This window comes from Aspergillus terreus, genomic scaffold (genome assembly GCF_000149615.1).
Source record: "Aspergillus terreus NIH2624 scaffold_7 genomic scaffold, whole genome shotgun sequence".
Lineage (NCBI taxonomy): Eukaryota > Fungi > Ascomycota > Eurotiomycetes > Eurotiales > Aspergillaceae > Aspergillus > Aspergillus terreus.
The window spans coordinates 1575675-1595954 of NT_165930.1; the positions used below are offsets into that span (position 1 = coordinate 1575675).

The 20280-nt window shown below is 54.9% G+C and overlaps 7 protein-coding genes across 7 annotated transcripts; 4 read left to right on the forward strand and 3 right to left on the reverse strand.

The window, feature by feature from the left end:
- Positions 1-4358: 4358 nt before the first annotated feature.
- On the forward strand, positions 4359-5821 carry dspC (dual specificity phosphatase YVH1; the record flags this gene model as incomplete). Its single annotated transcript, XM_001214681.1, has 4 exons — positions 4359-4402; positions 4613-4765; positions 4957-5307; positions 5374-5821. 4 exons carry the CDS (start codon positions 4359-4361, stop codon positions 5819-5821), a joined length of 996 nt encoding a protein of 331 aa, XP_001214681.1.
- Positions 5822-7976: 2155 nt separating this feature from the next.
- Positions 7977-8693, reverse strand: ATEG_05504 (AAA-ATPase Vps4-associated 1 family protein; the record flags this gene model as incomplete). Its single annotated transcript, XM_001214682.1, has 3 exons — positions 7977-8091; positions 8144-8220; positions 8271-8693. 3 exons carry the CDS (start codon positions 8691-8693, stop codon positions 7977-7979), a joined length of 615 nt encoding a protein of 204 aa, XP_001214682.1.
- An 879-nt stretch (positions 8694-9572) lies between these two features.
- Positions 9573-10220, forward strand: ATEG_05505 (BTB/POZ domain-containing protein; the record flags this gene model as incomplete). The annotated part of the gene is made up of 2 exons (XM_001214683.1): positions 9573-10167; positions 10198-10220. 2 exons carry the CDS (start codon positions 9573-9575, stop codon positions 10218-10220), a joined length of 618 nt encoding a protein of 205 aa, XP_001214683.1.
- A 701-nt stretch (positions 10221-10921) lies between these two features.
- ATEG_05506 (HET domain-containing protein) lies at positions 10922-13372 on the reverse strand (the record flags this gene model as incomplete). The annotated part of the gene is made up of 3 exons (XM_001214684.1): positions 10922-11721; positions 11772-12323; positions 12415-13372. The coding sequence occupies 3 exons, from the start codon at positions 13370-13372 to the stop codon at positions 10922-10924; spliced, it is 2310 nt and encodes a 769-aa protein (XP_001214684.1).
- A 515-nt stretch (positions 13373-13887) lies between these two features.
- On the forward strand, positions 13888-16122 carry ATEG_05507 (HET domain-containing protein; the record flags this gene model as incomplete). The annotated part of the gene is made up of 3 exons (XM_001214685.1): positions 13888-14338; positions 14364-15962; positions 15998-16122. The coding sequence occupies 3 exons, from the start codon at positions 13888-13890 to the stop codon at positions 16120-16122; spliced, it is 2175 nt and encodes a 724-aa protein (XP_001214685.1).
- A 573-nt stretch (positions 16123-16695) lies between these two features.
- Positions 16696-18246, reverse strand: ATEG_05508 (putative acyl-CoA thioester hydrolase; the record flags this gene model as incomplete). Its single annotated transcript, XM_001214686.1, has 4 exons — positions 16696-17249; positions 17298-17479; positions 17527-17888; positions 17950-18246. The coding sequence occupies 4 exons, from the start codon at positions 18244-18246 to the stop codon at positions 16696-16698; spliced, it is 1395 nt and encodes a 464-aa protein (XP_001214686.1).
- Positions 18247-18858: 612 nt separating this feature from the next.
- Positions 18859-20216, forward strand: ATEG_05509 (L-lactate dehydrogenase; the record flags this gene model as incomplete). Its single annotated transcript, XM_001214687.1, has 3 exons — positions 18859-18973; positions 19021-20124; positions 20170-20216. The coding sequence occupies 3 exons, from the start codon at positions 18859-18861 to the stop codon at positions 20214-20216; spliced, it is 1266 nt and encodes a 421-aa protein (XP_001214687.1).
- Positions 20217-20280: the final 64 nt, after the last annotated feature.

Below are 20280 nucleotides of genomic sequence, written 5' to 3' on the forward strand. Positions count from 1 at the left end.
TTTGGTTATCCGCCTCGTGGTGGCAGCTTTGCAGGATCCTCTTTCAGCTCTTTCTTCCGGCCTTTCCGTCAAATAGGAGGGGCGTTGTAAGGGTAGTGATGATCGGGTAGAGAGGTTTTCTCAGCTGGAGAAAGAGAAGAACGAAGAAGACGACAAATCCAATAATGAAAAGAATCGAAGAAGAAAAAAGACAACAACAATTAAGGTCATTCACGGATGATACAAGGCTGGTATTTGAGTAACCGCAGGCGACTGCAGTTTGGTCGCGGTGGACCATCCCTTTTCGGTGCAGCGGTAATTTGACCCAGGGCCTGCTGTAGACGCCCCTTTCCGTCGTAGCACTATACATAGGTACAGAGTACCTATTGTACTCCGTAGATTCTCTGTTGATTCTTGTTTTTGCTATGGATCACTGTTCATTATTACGTCCAAGGGTCTTCAATCTTCCCAGGTTAGTACCCCGGTAAAGGGTCCAATGTACTAAGGTAGGTACACCTCAGTACTCACTCTGCAGTACGTGAGGTAATATTACGCCTGTACTCACAATACCTCTCCCCGTGGAATTTGCAAACCACGAGTGAAGATGTTCATCATATGTCTAAGTCCATAAGAATAAAACGACTACGCAACGACTGCTCAAGGCATCTACGTTTATATTCCCCGCCTGCCTGATGCTGGGGGGTGGTTAGCGTCTTCAAGCGAACCTAATCGACTCGTGAGCTACTCCGTACTAGGGGATGACTCCAGCGGAAATAATGGCAGGGCTAGAAGCGATGGGTGGCCGACACGTTGGACGGATCGACCCAAGAACCACTCGACGTATCCGTATGGGCGCTCCGTCTAATCATCTCGGTCCATATAGTTAGTTAGTTAGTACCGGGCAGGGTGGTGACCTTCCTTTTCGGGCAAGCCATCTGCTGTGAGAAAGTGTAACATGACGAAACCTCTTGAATACTCAATAGTTACCTATTCTCGTTAACAGGAATAACTGGGGTGACTGGAGTGAGCTTCTGTCTGATCCATGCTTCGTCCAACAGAGATGATCGTACGCTCCAACTTGGTGTCCATTATTGGCCCACGAGAGAGGAAACTTTAATCTTCCCCGGGAGGAGTTACCTTACTGCACTAAGTTGATTGACACTTTCTGTTCATTATTCCAGAGAAAAGCCCTACAGTCCTACTCCGTTTGCCCTGTCGTGGACAGCTCATCATCCAGAAACCGCACACCAATCACTTGGGCCCAGTGAGTCAAACAAAGGCACAAGAAGAAAAATTCCCTCGAGCGGTGAACAGCAGACTAGACTAGCCGAGTTGGTTGGTGGTGACCGTGGGCAAGGCGACTGGGGACAAGCGGTTTGGAATGAGGCAGTGCTGGAAGATTGTTATTTCATCGTCCACTAGGGGAACAGGATGATTGGTCTGCCTCTGAGGGACTCCATCCGCTATGGGGAATCATTCTGGCATCATCAAGGTTTCTCAACCAGCCGAATCACAATACCACCTCCCTCAGTAGTCATTGTTCGGCCTTATTCCTCCACCTTATAAGCGAAACATGCCAATCCATCGACATCCCTTGCTCATCAACGTGTGCTTTAAGTACGTATGTACAATATGCTGGTCATGACAGAACCTGCGGGTCAGGCAGTCTACCCACCTGTGGAGGGTAGATAGTCTGGTATCGAGATGAGCATTCCCTTCCAGATCCCTACTCCATATTCGATGCCTCCCCCCAGTTCCATTCGGTTCTTTTTGAAAATACCTACCCAGTACCCTCCTTGTTCCCCGACACCAGAACCAGAAGCCCGCTCAGAACACGGACCATACCACCCCTCCCCGCCCGTACCGGCCCAGGAGACGGACGTACGCAGGATTCCAGAAGAATCAGCAATCCAGGCTTCGACTGTCTGGATCCAGGGTACCGAGGACAGCGCAACCCGACTGTTGATGCAGACCCGCCCCACCGGACAAGCAGCCTGCAACGCTGACTGGCCCTGTGCTGCTGGACCCGCCGTTAGCGGCCCCCACTATGGCCTTAGATACATGCACTGCCACAGTGCTGTCATTTGGCATCCCCCGTCGTCGCACCTTGCAATCCGAGGGGAAATCTCCAATACGAGAGACTCCTTCTCGGCAGAAAATAGGAGAAATAGGGGAGGTGCAGTCGTCGTAATTCCCAGAATACAGGGGAATACTACCACCTATCGTCAGTGTTGGCTCGCCAAGACCGGGGATAGTATGACGGCACCCTGCAGTGTGACTGGATTATGAGAGTTGTTCTCAGAGAAACCCGCCGAGTCTAGGTAGCTAGGTAGGTAGGTAGTTAGTTGACTATCGTACCATCTTTTAACCCAAATTCATCCGCCTTTTTTAGATTGGATAACCCGCGCGCCAGTGCTACGGTCCATTGGATATCAATCGACCATCCCCTCCGAAACTACCCAAAAACAAGGCAGCAAACTCAGGATCTACAGAGGACACTGTAGTAAAAAAGTCAACCAAAAACTTCACAATCCGTTTGCCACTTCACTTCGCATCCTCTCAGCTTGTATCGAGCATGACGATCAGAAACCCTTTGCCCCTCAAAATATCCCATTCTTCCGCCCACCGGGGGGTGATATGCAATCGACAACCCAACCACGAAAGACAGGGTTTCACTCCCTCCCTTTTTACCGTCTGACGCACCCTTCCCACAGGTATCACACGGGCAGAATACGCACGCATGCATCCACAGTGATGATGATGGTGGTGGTGGCAATCCAGCGGATTGGGTGCGCAGTCAAAGTTAGCCTTTTCTTCCTTGTAAGGCAACGGGCCGGTGTCATTTTGCCATTGCCCTAGCATCCTTCTAGATCGCGGGTCTGACACCGCTAGTGGCCACCCTTCCCTTGCCCCTGCCCCCCTCCCTTCCTCGTCTTGATGGCGCGAGTTAATTAATTGGGACTGGGTGTGCGAGATAGGCCGGAGGTCGTATTGAAGGTCGGCTCTGGACCTCCTCATTCGGAATGTATCCGCTAGCGATGTAACGAGCCCGTACTCCATAATCGCATGGCCTATTAGGTATGCCAGTAATAGCTCGTCTTGTCTTATGGTCCGTCATACACACGGCGCGCCTCGCGGAACTGAGACAGGGGTCATACTTTTCAAGACAGGCAAAAGGGACCGGTACGAGCTAAGCACCGCTAGACTGCATCGGACAGGACGACGTCAGCCTTAAGCCTTAACAGGCTGCAGGTTAAGTGGTGCACAGACCTGTACGAGTAGTACTGGGACAGAGCAAGGTCACGTCCGCCAGCTATCTATGTGTTAGTTACGGAGTCAGAATGCAGCGGAAGATAGTTAATTATCCTCTGCGCATAGCTGGATCAGTGTGATCATTGCCCTATCGGGGAATTAAGCATTATTTACCTAGTCGGTGCCTATGGGGTTTCTTGGCCAGGGTCCATGTCCACGTAACTGCGCGGTTCATCTAGCCCGGTACACCATACAACTAACTATACCATATGCGTTTGACTCCAGTCAATTAATGCAGACATCCTGTTGATTCCCATGGATCATCGTCCTATCTGGTACCGTCCAGCCAGTCGTGGCTGGACTAGATCATACGCACTAATGCACTTGGATGGCCGTCGCACAGACTCATTGTCCCGATATGTGGTTGACAGATCGACACGACCTGCGCGACTAAAGTGCGGTTTCAAGCGGTCCAAATCTGAAACCCGTGTCTGAAACTTGGCGCGGACGGAGCGCCAATAATCATTACACGGAGATTGGAAGTATCCGACGTCTTGCCGCCCTCGAATGCTGGCGTATTGAGGACAGGAGGGGGTTTTTTCCCTTCCATCCGTCGGTTGAAATGTCCTCGTTGACATTCTCTCCACTTCCATTTGTTCTGTTCCATGCAGATGGCGCTGGTTGGACCGCGGTACGACAAACTGGACGCAATGTGGGACAGGACTGGAGGCGCAGACTAGGCCCATGGCGGTCGCACAGTAAGTCTTCCTAGGTACGTAAGATGGGGAAGGCTTTCATGTGTTCCTACGATAAGGCTCCATATTATTTGCGGGGTATTCAACCCGGGGGGTGCCTGAGGTGACAATGCTGATAAACCCTTGCCCTTGCCCTTGCCCTATACCCTAACTACAACGCCCCGTGCCGCAACGTCCCTCCGGCGGGCATCCAATCACCGCCGTCGCCCCGACGTCTTGGCTCGACATCAGAAACAGCGTTCGATGTCCACCCTATCAAACTTGCATCGCCTTGACGCCTGTACTCTCCATCACACCTCGTGTCCAATAGACCGTGACTAGATCTTTGATTTGTTCATGTTTTTCTCCGAAACGCTCTGAACTCTCGTCATCATGGCCATGGACCGGATCCCTGGTCTGAACATCTACATTGGAGGGTTGGTTGTCCTGCCCCAGTGCCGTACTCGACTTCCTTGATAGGATATCTCCCTACCCAGGAAAGGTCCATACCGGTCAACGAAATCAAGGAAAATAGAGAGAGTCTTCATCCGAACGCTAGCTGACCTACCCGTCGGTAGCATCTTTGCGCTCAAGAATAAAGCGGCCCTGGCTAGAGCAAACATCACACATATACTTTCGGTGTTAAGACTACAACCAAACGAAGAAACTTTTGCATCTTACCAGCACCACCGCATTGAAGTGGACGATGTCGACGATGAGAATCTTCTGGAGCACTTCCCGTCCGCCGTTCAGTTCATCCAGTCCGGCTTAGACGCCGGTGGAAGCGTTCTTGTTCATTGGTCAGTGAAACTTTCATTCTCGTCCAGGTTTCCTATTCTAGATGTCTGTGCTTTCCATCACTGAACGGCGTTTTCCCCTCAATCCACCGTTGTGAACCTTGCATTTCACGTGGCGTTGCCGCCCCGCCCTGGTTGTCAAGAGACTATAGCATACGACGCCACTAGAGAGAATATGCCCTGACAGGACATAGTGCAATGGGAAAGTCCCGCTCCGCCACCGTCTGCATTGCTTATATGCTTCACCAACAAAGGGCAGCGTTAACGCCACAGGCAGCACTGGCCATCATCCGCGAGAGTCGACCTCTCTGTGAGCCGAATGACGGGTTTATGGAGCAGTTGACCGTCTACCGTGAGATGGGCTGTCCAGACGACGTCACCGGCCACCCGCTGTACAGTCGGTGGCTGTATCGCCGCGAAGTGGAGGAGAGTGTGGCATGCGGGCGTGCGCCGGAGATGAAGTCGGTGCTGTTCGAAGATGAACAGCCGCTTCGGCCGCAAGGTCCTACTGATCGAGCTACAGAGATTAAATGTCGCAAATGCCGGTTCGTCCCACTGAACCCTCCCCCTTCCCGTGTTGATAATTTCAGCATCCGATACTGATGAGATAGACGGACGTTGGCCACAACGCCGTTTGTTGTCCCCCACGGCCCACAGAAAGATGCGCGGCCATCGACAGACTGCGCACACGTCTTCCTACACCCACTGACGTGGATGCGTCCGTGCCTCTTCCCCAACAGCGATGGAGACTCGCAAGAACTGTCTCCCTACGGCTCCGACGCCCCCCTGTCCGGGCGACTGACTTGTCCCAATACGACGTGCGGGTTCAACATCGGCAAGTTTGCGTGGCAGGGCATGCAATGTAGCTGTGGCGACTGGGTCGTCCCGGCCATCGGCCTCGCCAAAGCGCGGGTCGACATCTCGACTCGCGTCAACGCAGGGCCCGGCGCCGGGCGGTTGCCTCCCGCCGCCTTGGGCATTCGCCTCCCCCCGAGTATGCGGACGAGTAACGTAGACGACGATCAGACAGAATCCGGCAGTGGACGGGGGAATCTGTGAAGATCATGATGAGATAAGAGTCTGACCGTGTCATGGTGCATCGCGACGGGACCGTGGTGCGGCAAATCAAGGTTGAGAGTGCCTGGGCGCCTCATCCCAACTGACTCTGCAGCCACAACCCCATCCCAGACCCTTCCACCTACGTCACGTGGTATTGCGATCGACAGTTCGTCATTTCCTGGACGGACAGGTCGTGAAGCTAAACGCCGGCTGGAGCGTGTGATTGGTTGCGGTGTTGGTATCTACAACTCTTGTGGCAGACGGGAGGAGTCGAATGGAATGATTCGCTCCAAGGTCTCGTGTGTTGGCGGGGGACCGGTGAAGGATCTTAGCCCGCGGTTAGAAGGATAAGACTCACAGGTCTGGGCCACGGGCCGTCAGAATCAGGACCCTGATGCCGATCTCCATGGCCTGGAGTCCGGATAGCGACCTACCTAAGGTAGTTGGCTAGTTGAAATCGCGTGACCGAAACGCTTCCTTCCAGGTCTGACTGGGCCTTCGTATGAATTCCAAGGTTAACTCCACGTGGTCGACCCAAGGACGAGCTCGACCCAAGGAACAGGAGAATAATGGCTTTACCGCATGGCAACAACGCTAGACCTGTCAGGAAGCAACCCCACAACCCCACGAGGCTGTTTTAAGGCAGCCCCACTGGGACACGCCGCAACCAATCGCCCGGCCCTTCCAGACCCGGGATCTGCGGCAGTCGGCAGATCTAACACTCCCAGCCAAGGCAAGGGGGCCCTCTTGCAACAGGTTCCTGGGACGGATGACTAATGCACCGCAGCGAAATGGCCTGGTAGGCTAGCAGGGTCTAGCCTGCAGCGCTAAGGCCACTAGCGCCGGTTCGGGGGCTGTGCAAACTGCTCTTACGCAAGAGACCCATCCGTCCCTCTCCATCCATGCCTGCAGGTATTTTACTCGGTTTACAATACACTGCCGGTGTATTGCAATTACGCTGGTTCTGCGACTTCTGTGACGCATATGAAGATCCAGGTAAGCATTGATTGCTTCTTGGCTGATCACAAGCATCTATCTGTCCAGCACATACAGGTGCCTGTAGATGACGTCACCCATCATTCTGTTTACCAAACTGTATATACACCCACAATGCCAAACTAGGAGAATGTCATCCACACAGCATAATTGGACACACTGCGAGACAGGGAGAAACATCCTCCATCCTCCGTACCAACCCGCCGGTCCGCCTCATATCGATCCGCTGCTATCACTGGAAGATCCAAGAACTAGCAGCAGCACAGCCTCCTTCGTGCTCCACCCCGCTGCATGCCTGCCGGATCTCTTCGCATGCTCGCGTATAAAGGCTCGCCTTGTAATTAAGCATGATTATTAAGGACCAGGCACCGCTAACTACCCCTCGTCGGATGCAAATTGCATTCGTACATACGTTACATTGCTACACCACTCCATATGCTCTGGACTACCTCTGCATATGATACATGTCGGATCCGCATACCTCCTTTTTGTTCCGTCACGCCGGGAGGCAGGGTCCTTGCCGATCAGGCCGATTGCTGACGTCGCCGGAGCGGCCTCGCAATAGTCTCCTGTACTCCGTATGCCCACATCATGAGCCGCAAGGCACGGGGGACTCGTCATCGTCATCGTCAGGCAGACTGACACTCCGGTCTCCAGGCAGCATCCTCCGTAAAGGTAGCATATAGTAGTAGGTAGCAGCGCAGCGGAGTAGTGCTTAGCAGAGCTCTGTAGTGCCCAATGCTAGTGCTTATCAATTAGGCTGCATACATCACAAGGCTCGTGCACGCCCTATCAGACGGAGCTCCGTTTCAAGATGCTGACGCTGACGCTGACGGCGGACGAACACGAGATCGCGCTCTCGCTCTCGCTTCCTTTGACAAGGCTGGCCGTAGTACTGAGGTCATCCGACGGTTCGAGAATGATTCTTTGGTCGATCCTGCGCCTGCGCCTGCGCCCTATGACGTTTGTGTTCGGAAGCAGTGGAACGAGTGTCTGAGACATGAGGGCGAGGCGTTCTTTGTGCCACGCGGACTGGATGAAGTTTATTGCGCGCGTCAGCGGAGAACCACGATGGTTTCATAACAGCCTGACAGCGTAAATGGAGACCGGCCGCTGAATCGCACCGGATGCAGCTAGTGCGCTTAGGAGTGAGGACTGCTCAGATGCCCCCTGTCGGCACGGACGGAAAGAAAGACGGATCCTGCAGACGCTGGCGATTGCGTCTGGCGGCTTCGGCGTTGCGTATCCGGTCGATGCGCATCTGGTAGAAGTTTCTGCGGTGGTTAGCTGTCACGGCGTCATGGCAAAGAGATAGAGGGCGCGTACTTGTGCAGGGCAAAGACGCGGGGCGAATCATCTGGTGTAGACGGATTACCAGATTCGGCTTTTTGAATGGATTCGATCTGATGACGGTTAGTCTATTCATCTCATCTCACGAACAAGGGCTGGCTACCTTCTCATCTCGCTCCTTCTCGTCAGATTTGTCGGTAGTTTCGGTCTTTTTGTCGGCATCGTCAGACTTCTGGTCCTTTTCTTTCTTCTTCTCTTTCTCTTTCTGCTTCTTCTTCTGCTTCTCCTCATACTCCTTCTTCACCTTTTCGATCTCCCGCGCCATCGCTTCCTGCTTTTTCTTCGCCGCCTGGTCCTCGGCGTCGACGATGGGCGAGCAGAAGTGCTTGTCCTTTAGATGCGACGGACACACGTAGAAGAAGTCCTGATTTGTCAGTGGCTGATGCTTAAGTATGCGACAAGCGACGTGGGGTACCTTGTTGTCTGGCGTGATCAACACGCTCGTCGACGGTTTGTAGCAGACGTAGCATGCTTTGGCGGCGGTGTCGGCTACGCGGCGCAGATGCCAGATGTTAGGGAGAGACATTTTGCTGGACACTGGCCGTAGATATATTCTCTTGGATTGGTTTCTTTCCGTTCAGTGGAATGTGAATGCGGAGTTGATGGACTGTGCTTCAAGCGGGTGTAGGTGGGGACTGATGTCATGTGACTGTTGATATACTGCGTTTATAACGTCCTCGCTGTTGCTTCAATCTTCATTCCGAATTCAATGGACATCACATTATCGATTGGTTCAACGTCTGAGCTTGATCACCACATGTCTGATAAACGTGACTGATGAGGTCGTCCACAGCATCTCCGACAACATGAGAAGCTCCTGTCTATGTACCCGTCGACAAATATGTTCTCTTCCTAAAGTCGACTCCGAAACATAGGTGGAGAGTGATACACCATCCTGAGGATTAGTGAAACGGTGGAAATCCTGCTGGTCTTTCCAAAGACCTATTCATCCGATATCTCTTCCCAATGTCAATACTGATTGAGCAATTCGACCAGTCGCCCCAGCATAGAAAGGTGGACCATAATAGCCTTGGTTCTAGGAAGAGACGTCTCGGCCATACCTTGCCTCAAATAAACGTCCTCCGCCGCAGTTTGCCTTGGGAATATTCAAGCTAAACAGGCACATATGGCGATATCCCCGGGAGAGAAAGAACCCATCCAATTACTCCCTTAGTCAGATTGCCTCATAATGACCTCATCCAGGGCGCTTACATGTATGCTTGCTGGTCCCCAACAGTCTTAATCTCTTCAGAGTCGCAAGAAAACGAGCCATCATCAATGTCCTTCTCAGTTCTACCCGAAGCGATTCCCGTGTCTTGAAGAACGGGCTCGATGTACGCCGGTTCTCAGGCTAATTCTCACCGCGCGTTATTTAACCATACCGAAAGGCCGCTAGAAAGTCAACATGGCAGACCAAGATCCTAGTGAATTACATCTACCAGCAGAACCACCACCAGACAAAGATCCAAGTGTAGAGGAAACCGATCCTGACGGCAATGTCACTCTTCTCATTGAAGGCCAGAGCAGGGCGCGGTTCCTTGTGTCGTCCAAGATACTTAGCATGGCGTCCCCGGTGTTTGCAAGACTATTTGGTCAACGGTTTTACGAGGGTACACAGATGGCAAACCTCAGTTGTCCTACAATCCCCCTCCACGAAGACGATCCGGTGGCAATGAGAATTATCATACGAATCCTTCACTATCAGGAACCAGAGCAGGGAGTGTCTGTGGATGCAGAAACCCTCGCCAAAATTTCTATCCACTGCGATAAATATGATTGCGTCAAGGCGCTCAATCCCTGGGTTTTCAAATGGTTCAGTGAGCTCCAGCATATTACGACCGTCGAGGAACACGGCTACCTTCTTCTTGCGGCTCATTTATTCCGTTCTGCGGAGCAGTTTTCGACTGTCTCCATAAAGGCCCAGACACAGCTTCCTTGCATGTTTATCGCTCGTTGGGAGAAGGTTCATATGATGGACCTTCTACCTGACGGTGTTCAAAGTAAGACTCATCCGGACACACTCGAAACAGACTATCTGATGATTGACAGCTGAATTGGCGGGTCGGATCGACAAATTACTTGGCCGAATACATGCCGAAATGGAGTCTGTGGACAATCGTCTATGGGAGAATCGAGAATGCTATATAATGCAGGGTTTGTTATGCGCGTGCTGTGGAAAGACTCACCCCGACACGGCCAAAAGGTGCCATCAGTGCGACAACAGCACCTTGTTTGGCAAGTATTGCACTAGCGAATACCGAATAGGAGAATATTTTGTTGCTTTAAGGAAATCGGGGCTCCGGCCGTCCTGGGAGCGCTTTCGACATGCTTCAGCAAACGAGATTGCATCCTCTATTTCAGAAGCAAGATCAACGCTCAGACACACTTGTCGGGGAAACCATTGCCCTCTCGCGATGCAAATGGAAATGCTAGTTACAAGAGTGAATTCGATCATTCGCGAGGCCAAAGGGATTGATTTATACCCTCTTCATCAGGTTCCAGTTGCTTGAATGATCAAGGATACATGAAATTGTGGGAAATCGGCCGTATGGAGAATATTGATGTCTTTAAAACATTTAACCCCGACATTTAGTTCTACTGGAACACACCTAATATATTCTTGAAACGATAGAATGCACCGCCCGGTACGCCTATAAGCTAGCTAGGAAGTGAGCTGTACTTAGAAAAGCCGAATGATGCATAGAGACAAATCTTTCCCTTATTCCGAGCAGCAAATACAACAGTCCCGATGGCCTAATACTCAATCTGATACCCACATTCACATTGGCATGTTTCCCGACACTTGTATACCAATTCGTCGGCGCCCACATAAAGAATGCGGCGGGAGAATCCTCGCTCCTGGTGAACAGAGGAGGCGCGATGTAGCATGGTCAAGTGTTCCTCTCGCTTCATTCCCTCGTAGAATGGGGTATGTATGAAGCTGTACCCAGCCTCCACGACATAGCCGCCTAGACCACCCACACCAGGCCAACGGAATTTTCTAACAGGATATTTGGACCCTTCGTTCATGAAGCACCCTTCGACGCAGCTCCCACTGCCGGAGGCGGCGATTGTGAGGTCCGAGGCCTCGTATATTTCGGCGATTCTTGCGGTTTGGGATCTCCAGTCTTCATCATCGTCCTGGATGATGCAGAGAGCATCCACCCATAGATAGCGGATCCCGAGATATCTTAAGACTTGAATGGCAACCTGCACTGACTGCGGCAGCTGTGGCACTTCAATACCAAGCGTTGTGTACTCGCGAAGACGCCCCTTCGTGGTCGTGATCCCGTCGTGAAAAATCCAGCAATGGCTTAGAGTGCCGTATGGCTCTCCTGATGTCTTCGGCTCACATAGTCGAATACGCGCCTGGGTCTGTTCGACCGTGCCCAGGTCTAGGACTCGCATTGGAGGATCAAGCTGGCGCTGACTTTTACATGCTGAATGGCTAGTCCGGCACGAGCTCATCCAGTGCTGAACCTCCGCGAGGCGATCGACGGAGACCTCAGTCGATGCGGCCGAGTTATTGGACGTAAGCCAATGGCATTTTCCTTCTGGCACCGTCAGCTGGAGATAGGTGACCGGCAGTCCAGGACTGGCGTACCTTCGCGAACAGAAAACCCCAGAATCGGAGCCAGCCCTCCCAGAGACTGCACGGCGCAAATAAGCCCGACTTTCTTGGAGGCAAAATGCAGAACCACACTGTGTTCTTCGTCCACGAATGGCAGATACGCTGTGATCGCCCGATACAGGATGTCGCACTTATCGCAGCCCTTTTCCTTGTCCATTCTCAGTTCATAAAGAGATGCTCTCACCGGTATCCGCCGGCTGTCTTCCGACAACTGCTTCTCGCGACTAGTGGAGCGAAGGTCCAGGGCACAGTGTTCTGGGGAGAATGGTTTGAGTGAGATCGGGATTGTGGGTGGGCTTGCAACTGGCGCGTCCCCGGTGAGCTGTAATGCCCACTGGGGAGGCCGTCCGCCAAATGCAAACAACGGAGTAGCGCGCTCGGACATGGCTTCCATGCTCTCTTGTGACTGCGATGCATAGGCCTCATATTCCAGAGAGAGCCGCAGGTTACCAAAGGCGATCTGCAGGGGCGTGTGTTGCAGCAACGCGTTGCGAATCCTCTCCCAAGTCGAGTTGGTTACATCCACTATGCTCATTAGCGAAATCCAGTGCTTAGCGAATCACCAAGGAGGCCTGTGTGATCCAGGCCCCATGCGGTGCTGGGTCGATGTTCTTACGAATGATACCATCCTCCACGCGCTCCAGTTCGTCTGCGTCCTGCTCGGGACAGAATACAACAAACCCAAAGCTCATGCACGACACGCCGATTCCGTAAGCCCGAGGCGATGAAGTCAACCCCTGACGCCACACCATGCCTGAGTCCGACTTCTCGTAGGGGAAGCAATCGAGAGAAACCACGGCGGATGTCGGCAACGCTTCCAGTCTGGCTGCTAACTCGTCCTCTGCGCTGCGCGGGATATGGAGACTTACGCTGGACCCCCTCTGGACGCAACTAACCCCCAGGAAGCTATGCATGGGCAGTTCGTCCCTGATCGAGCCGCTCATCTGCGCCATTGTTATGCAGTCCGGCCGATCACGGTCTATCCACGGCATGACTGGAAAATATCGCTCAGAAGAGCCGAGATGCGAGATGGCACGCATGACACCGTACGACTGCGCGACCTTGGCTTCGGAGGCTGTCAGAGGAATGGCATGCAGTCTGTCCGGCGGGATGATTGAGAAGGGCACGCCGCTTAGCTCTAACGGCGGGTAGTAGATGATGAGCCGAACGTCCAGGCGATCCAGCAATGGTGAGGGCTCGGCGAAGCGCGTCTGATGGAACTGATCCACGATCTGTCCGTCGTGAGCCAGCGCGTGCAGCATGCCGAACCATTCGAGGGGGCCGACAGGAAAGTCGGTAACGGCTTCGACAGCTGCCCGCCGTCGCACAGTGAAGATAACCTCCTTCTGGCCGAGCTTGGCGAGGCCTTTGGAGATGTATGTCCAGCATGACAGTTTTCCGCTGACCATGGAGCGCATCTCATGGTGATGGACCAGCGCCTGTAGTTGGCCATCTGGCAGGAGGCGGATCGTCTTGGGCCATGAGACCGTGGTCGACGGTGGCCTTCCACGTAGTGGGAGAACAGACGGCGACGGCAAGGAGGGATTTGTAGCACCGTCCATCTGCAGTGTCATTCATCTATGAGGTATGGGAAGTCGCAGAGGCAGATGTGAGCACCCAGACAGCGGACAACCTGACTTGACTCAACTCCCAGCGCTACTATGGTTGCATTTAATTTATGACAAGGCTGAGCCGATGCGGGGCACGGCTTAGAGCAGACGATAGGAGACAGACACTTGCAAGGCTGCCCAGCCAACGTCGCTCGTATTCAACTCCGAAGACGGCTGCCAGAGTGTCATATGAATGCCTTCCAATACCAACCGCAAAGGCTGCTCTTTGGATCTTCGCATGTCCCGGGTTCTCAGCAACATACGACCATTGAAGCCGTCTCGATATCATGACCCATTTTCTGTCGCCCGCGTTCGCAGGTCCGTCCCAGGTTGACCTTGATGACCCCCTAGCACGGAGCCCCGAGCAAGTATGCTCATATTGCAAGAAAATCCCGTGGGCAGATCTCCCGGGAGAAGACGAAGCGGCACTTCCGCATCAGCCCAGCCTGGCAGCTCTGAAGCAGTCGGCGAGAAAATGTATGCTCTGCGAGTTCATCGCGGAGGCCGCAGCGGAAGTCCGGACCAGCGTCCGAGTCAAACACGGCGGCGGCAGTCGCGGGGGCCATATTGTCTTCGACCCCACAGGGACGCTGGCCGACGGGAGAGCGGTGATGCGACACTTCCAGTACGGCGACTTGCCGGGCGACACCGTGGGCGGATCGTCGGCCCCGTCCGAGCCCAGGCCCGGTCGTCCGGCATATCGGTTCAGTGACGACGACGCGGTACGCCCGTGGCTATTTGGGAATTGGTGGGCATCGAACGACGGCGTTGGGCCCCTGCAGCTGGTTGGGTTGGGGGTCCGGCTGTCACGAACGCCTTTGATGGAGGATGCAGAGGGCAACGGGAAGGAGGTCTACTATCCGGATACTGGGGATACCCGCGTCGATCTACATTTCCACGGGACATTCTTGCGCATTCTTGCGGATGATGGTAGGTTGTTCCCCGTTCACGTCAGTTGATGCATGGATGGAGACTCATGCTGTCTCGCGGATACAAGATTCACCTCTCGCGAACGTCATTCCGGGCAGACTCCGAGCGACGGATTTCGCGTCCAACCTCAGCATGCGTCGCCTGGAAGACAGGCTCCGGCTCTGCAACCGGACGCACGGGGCGACCTGTGCAGCCTGGAGACTGCTGAATGCCGAGTTGCCCACGCGAGTCCTTGACGTTGGGGTAGATTCGACCGCCGCGCGGATCAGACTGGTTGAGCCTGTCAACATGCGATCGGCGTATATAACTCTCAGTCATCGATGGGGAGACCGGACAGACATTGTCATGACAACAACGTCGACCATCCAGGAATTCCGGAATGGGATCGACATGAACATGCTGCCCAAGGTCTTTGCGGATGCCGTGTTCACCTGCCGACAGCTCCGCGTCCGCTACCTGTGGATTGATACACTGTGCATCCTTCAGGATGACGAGTCGGACTGGGAACGGGAGTCTGCGCGGATGGCGGACATCTACGCCAACTCTTACCTGACAATTGCCGCGTCCAGCTCGCCACATACATGCTTCCCGGATTTCGAAACCCGGTCCGAGGAGCTACACCTCCCGCCGGGTGCTATATCAGTAGGGCTGCCCTCGATTGCGGACGCCGTGCCCATGCTGGACACCAGGGACAACCCGTCGGGCCCTAGATGGTTGAGCCGCAAGCGATTTGTTGCGTTCAGGATGCAGCGGGATCATGACGCCGCCAGCTGGCTCTACATCCACGTCGGCTGGACGCCATCGTCCACCCGGACAGACCCCAAGCCCTACTTCATCGGCGGCTTCGGCCGGCGATTTGACCCCCTTGCCCATGAGCAGCTCAACTCGCGAGGGTGGACCCTCCAGGAACGGCTGCTATCCTCACGGACGGTCCATTACGCCACCGACCAAATGTACTGGGAATGCGAAAAGACGTTTGTCGCCGAGGACGGCTCTTCCTTTGACCCGTCCATTTTCAGCCTCAATTCCCTGATCGACCGCCAATGCCTCCCAGCCTCGGAGCATGGCTTCCGCCACTGGGGCCACACCTCGTATATCGAGGGCTTCAGCCCGCAGATGGAGAACCCAGACGGCCGGTGGCGCGGCGGATGGCTGGAGCACGTTCAGCGATACAGCGAGCGCGATCTCACGGTATCCCACGACAAACTGCCGGCACTATCAGGCCTGGCGGCCATCATTGCCGCTCGCACCGGCGACGAGTATCTGGCCGGCGTGTGGAGGGACCATGTGATGGAGGATCTGCACTGGAGGGTGTACCGCAGAGACGAGCGTCGCACCGGCTTCCAGGCGATCCACAGCGAAGGAATCTCATTCGCAGTGGCCCATGGCCGCTTGTCGTACTCCTACGGCGACAAGCTGTGGGATGTGGCAGTCCCTCCTGCATCGCGCGGCCCATCCTGGTCCTGGGCGTCGCTCGACGGCCGGATCAGGTTCGTGCCGTTGGACTTTACGCGCCTCCGAGCGTCGTTCGTTTCCTGTCATATCAAGAACTCCCGTCTGAACCGGTTCGGAACTGTCAAGAAGGGGTGGATGCGGCTGTTCGTAAGTACCCGTCTCTGCTGGCGTACGCATTCTCTGCAGTTAACCATATCCCACCAGGGACCCTTGCTGGAGATGCACCGCAGCAAGCGCACGACGTGGGATGCAAAGGACCCCCTCGGTCTCGGCGTGCTTTCAGAAGTCCATCTAGACTCTGGTGTTTCTCTCGGCGAGGCGTTCTTTGACCTCCGCCCGCAATTCCCCTGCTTTGCCTTTTTCCTCGACTCTTCGAATTGCTTGGTCCTTAAGGAAACTGGCAGGCGAGATCACGAGTATACGAGGATTGGGATTGCCAAGTTTCTCAGGACAGACGCCCAGCGCAGACAACACCCGCTGCAGAGCTTTACGGCGGGCGCCCATCCCCTCGATGAAGCTGAAACGGGCATGTTCCCGAAGGCTCCCTGGGGCCCGATCACGGAATCCCACCCTCGTACGACGGTCACGATTGTCTAGTGTATGGTCTCGAGCACTGGGGGGGTGGAAGAACAATAGGTGAGAGGTGGTTGCTCAAGTAGGGGTCAGGGATATAGAGCCAGACTTGTAGCGTACACGCAATGCCCCTGGTGACCAATTCTACGGAGCCATGGTTCCAGATAATGGCCTAGTTGCGGACACTGTCGGTCGAGGATAGCAGGGGCAGTGTGTTTGCTGTCCAGCAGGAGCAGGTATACTAAGTACAAATGCAGATGTACCTATACAGTTCAATGTCAATACAATACACAAGTCGAGAACGGCATGATACAATGCTAGTATATACACTACTCGGTCACACTATCCTTGAACGCGCGCAGCGTATTCGGCTCCTTCGACCCCGGCGTCATCAGCGCCGCATTCTCCGAGCGTCGACGCGCGTCGGTCCAGAGCATGAACTCGCCGTACGTCTTGGGCATGACCTGGATATCCTTCTCGACGAGGAAGGTGTAGTTGAACTGGCCGGTGGACTTTTTCGTGCCGTGCTCGACGTCGCGCACCTTGGAGTCGACGCGCACCTGCACCTTGGTGTACTTGCTTTCGGCGCCGTCGTGCTCGAACGGCTCCGTAAAGGCGACGGTGGCGCGGAGGTAGAGCACGCTGCCGACGGGCACGGGGTTCTCGAAGGTGCTCGGGTCGAGGGAGATGAAGTTGGGGCGGGTGTGCGAGAAGGAGGCGGCGCAGCAGAAGGCCAGCTCGAAGGTCTGCTTCAGGAGGAAGCCGCCGAAGATCATGAAGTTGTGGCGGTTGCGGTCCTGCGGCTGCATGATCATGGCGGATTTGAGCACCGTGTCGCTCATGAAGACCATGTTGGAAGGGCGCTGCGCGGGGGATTCGGGGTCTGCATGGTCAGAGGGTTCTTGGGTAGGGTATCAAGAACAAGACGTACTGAGATACGACATCTCCTTGGTCCACATGGAGTGGATCAGGTTACTCTCGTCAGCGTTGGGCGCTTTTTCGAGGAGGCTTTGTGTTCGCAGGGCTTTCTTGGCCTGGTAGTTTTCCTCGCCTTTCTTGAAGAGGAGGCGTTCCTCGGCGTTTTCCACCAGGATCGGAGCAACCGGCACAGGCCTGATGCGTTAGCAGCCGCCTATTCGGCCGAACAGCTCGAGACATACTTCTTGGTAGTAGGGTCCAGAGACACCATCGTGAAAGCGCAGGTGATTAGCACATCCTCCGGCTTCGCCGGCTGCCCCTCGGTAGGGACCTTGGAAACCTGGAGAGAGACTTCCATGCTCGACCGCCCAGTGGCATAGGTGACTTGCCCGCTGAGTTCCAGATCGCAGATCTCCATCAGCGGATGCTCGATGGTGATGCGGTCGCAGGCGGCCGTGACCGTCGTGACCGAGTCGCCGGTGTGTCTGTAGGCGATGACGCCCGCAAGAGCGTCGAGGTCCATCAGGAGAGATCCCAGTCTGATATGACCGGAGGCGTTGAGGTAGCTGTCCAGAAGCCACTTATCCTGCGCCAGGGGGAGCACCTATCGCCGCATTAGCCATGCGTAGAACAAAGCATGGGCATGCAATTGAGTGTGCACATACCACGCTGTAGTAGCTATCGGACATCTTCTTAGGCGTTAGGTCCGGTTTAGCCGGCGGCGTCCCCGCGCCCTCTGCTGTCTTTGCATCCTCGCGACTCTTCGTCAGCGCCTCGATCCAGGGCGTCTTTACGCGCCGTGGCATCCAGGTCGGACTGAAGGCTGCATGGGGCTGACTGGAGTGGAAGTCTTTAGCCGCTATCAGTGATGGGGTGGCCCTGGCGCGCAGGACGCTGGCGGTGCTGGTGGAGACGAAACTGGTGCAGCGCGTCGCTGCGGAGCGTCTTGGGAGGCCCAGCATATCGAGACAAGAGGAGGGGGGAAGGATAGTATCTAGTAGGTGAAGGTAGAATATGGGGAGAACGATAGCAGGTAGATGAGGCCGGGGAAGTTAGTCAGATCCTTATCGGGTCGTTCTCCCGATCCCGAGGGTGCTTCCCTTCCCGTCCCGCTGCTTCGGCTTCCCTTCCGGAGTATCCCGGCGCAAGAGAGTATATCCATCTCATCTGGGCTGAGGGACTTACGTACTCCGTAGTGTTCCGTTGGATCTACTGTACCTGCATTCTGTTGGGTGGCTTTGTAGCGTCGATCGTGCTGGGATGGATGGGTATGACATCATCTCTACTATCGCCTACTACTAGTTCTACCTGCAGGAGTGGCAGATTCGACAGTCCAGGCGACATATATTTCTTGTAACTATGGCTTGCTTATCGAGATGTATATCTATTGTTAATGATCTCCAATCGCTAGAGTCAATTGGTAGTTTGGGGATCTAGATTAAGTTACTGTAACAACGTCAAAATGAGGTCATCGCCAGTATATATACATACCTATGGAATGGAACATCTCCCGTCTCTGGCGGATTCTCCCAACCTCGTAATTGTATACATCAATTCTATATATTCTACATAAAATGAGCGACCCAACAAACCCCAACATCCAGCAGAGAACCACCCCCCAATGGGGCCTCTACCAACGGGAAAACTTCTGGAAAGTGAACGACGGCCAGACGCCGCCGTTCAACACAGGTACCCGACACCAGTACATCAAGATGAGACTCGTCCTAACCGAGTAGACCCCCGCAAGCTCGAAGAACAGGCGCGTGAGAAACTCAGCCAAGGCGGCTGGTACTACGCCTCGTCCAACGCCGGCATGTCGACCACCCACCTCGCCAACCGACAAGCCTTCTACCGGCACCGCATCATCCCGCGCCAACTCGTCGACACCAACCAGCGCGACACGACGACGGAGATCTTCGGCCACCGCGTCTCAGCGCCGATCGGCTTCGCCCCCATCGGCATCAACGCGATCTACCACGCCTCCGCCGAGAGCGCCGTGGCCAAAGTCGCCGGCGAGCTCAACCTCCCCTACTGCCTGTCCACCGCAGGTAGCACGCCCATCGAGACCGTCGGCGCCGCCAACGGCGCGGGCCGCCCGCGCTTCTATCAGCTGTACATGCCGCACGACGACGAGCTGACGCTGTCGCTGCTGACACGGGCGTGGCGCGCCGGGTTCGATGCGCTGATCCTCACGACCGACACGTGGCAGCTGGGCTGGCGGCACGACGACGTCGCGCACTCCAACTACGCGTTCTACCGCGGGACGGGCGCGGACCTGGGCCTGTCGGACCCGGTGTTTCAGGCGCGGTGTCGCGAGGCGGGCATCGACCCCGTAAAGGACCGGGTGGCCGCGGCGACGAAGTGGATCGACTCGATCTGGCATGGCCGCGCGTGGTCGTGGGAGAAGATCCCCTGGCTACGGGACCAGTGGAAGCGGATTTCCGGCGGGCGGCCGTTTGCGATCAAGGGCGTGCAGTCTGTGGCGGATGCACGGAAGTGCGTCGAGTACGGGGTGGATGGGATCGTTGTGAGTAACCACGCGGGCCGGCAGGTGGATGGGGCGGTGGCGAGCTTGGATGCGCTGGAGAGTATCGTGGATGCGGTGGGGGATCGTATCTATGTGATGTTTGATTCTGGGGTGAGAGGGGCGAGTGATGTCGTCAAGGCGTTGGCTTTGGGCGCGCGGTTCGTCTTTGTTGGGAGACTCTGGGTGTGGGGGTTGAGTATCATGGGCGAGGAAGGGGTGCGCCATGTGATGCGGTCGTTGCTGGCGGATTTTGATATCCTGATGGCCGTTGGGGGTTTTACGCGCGTGGAGGAGTTTGACCGGTCCATCTTAGGTATGTTTGCGTTAGTGTGCAGTGGACTGAGGCTGACGAGTGCAGAATCGTATCCGAAGTCGTATACGCTTATTCCGGACAAGGTGTTGTAGAGAATCACGAGAATTAGATATTTCCATTAGAATAGATACATTGAATGGAAGACGATGTGTCTTG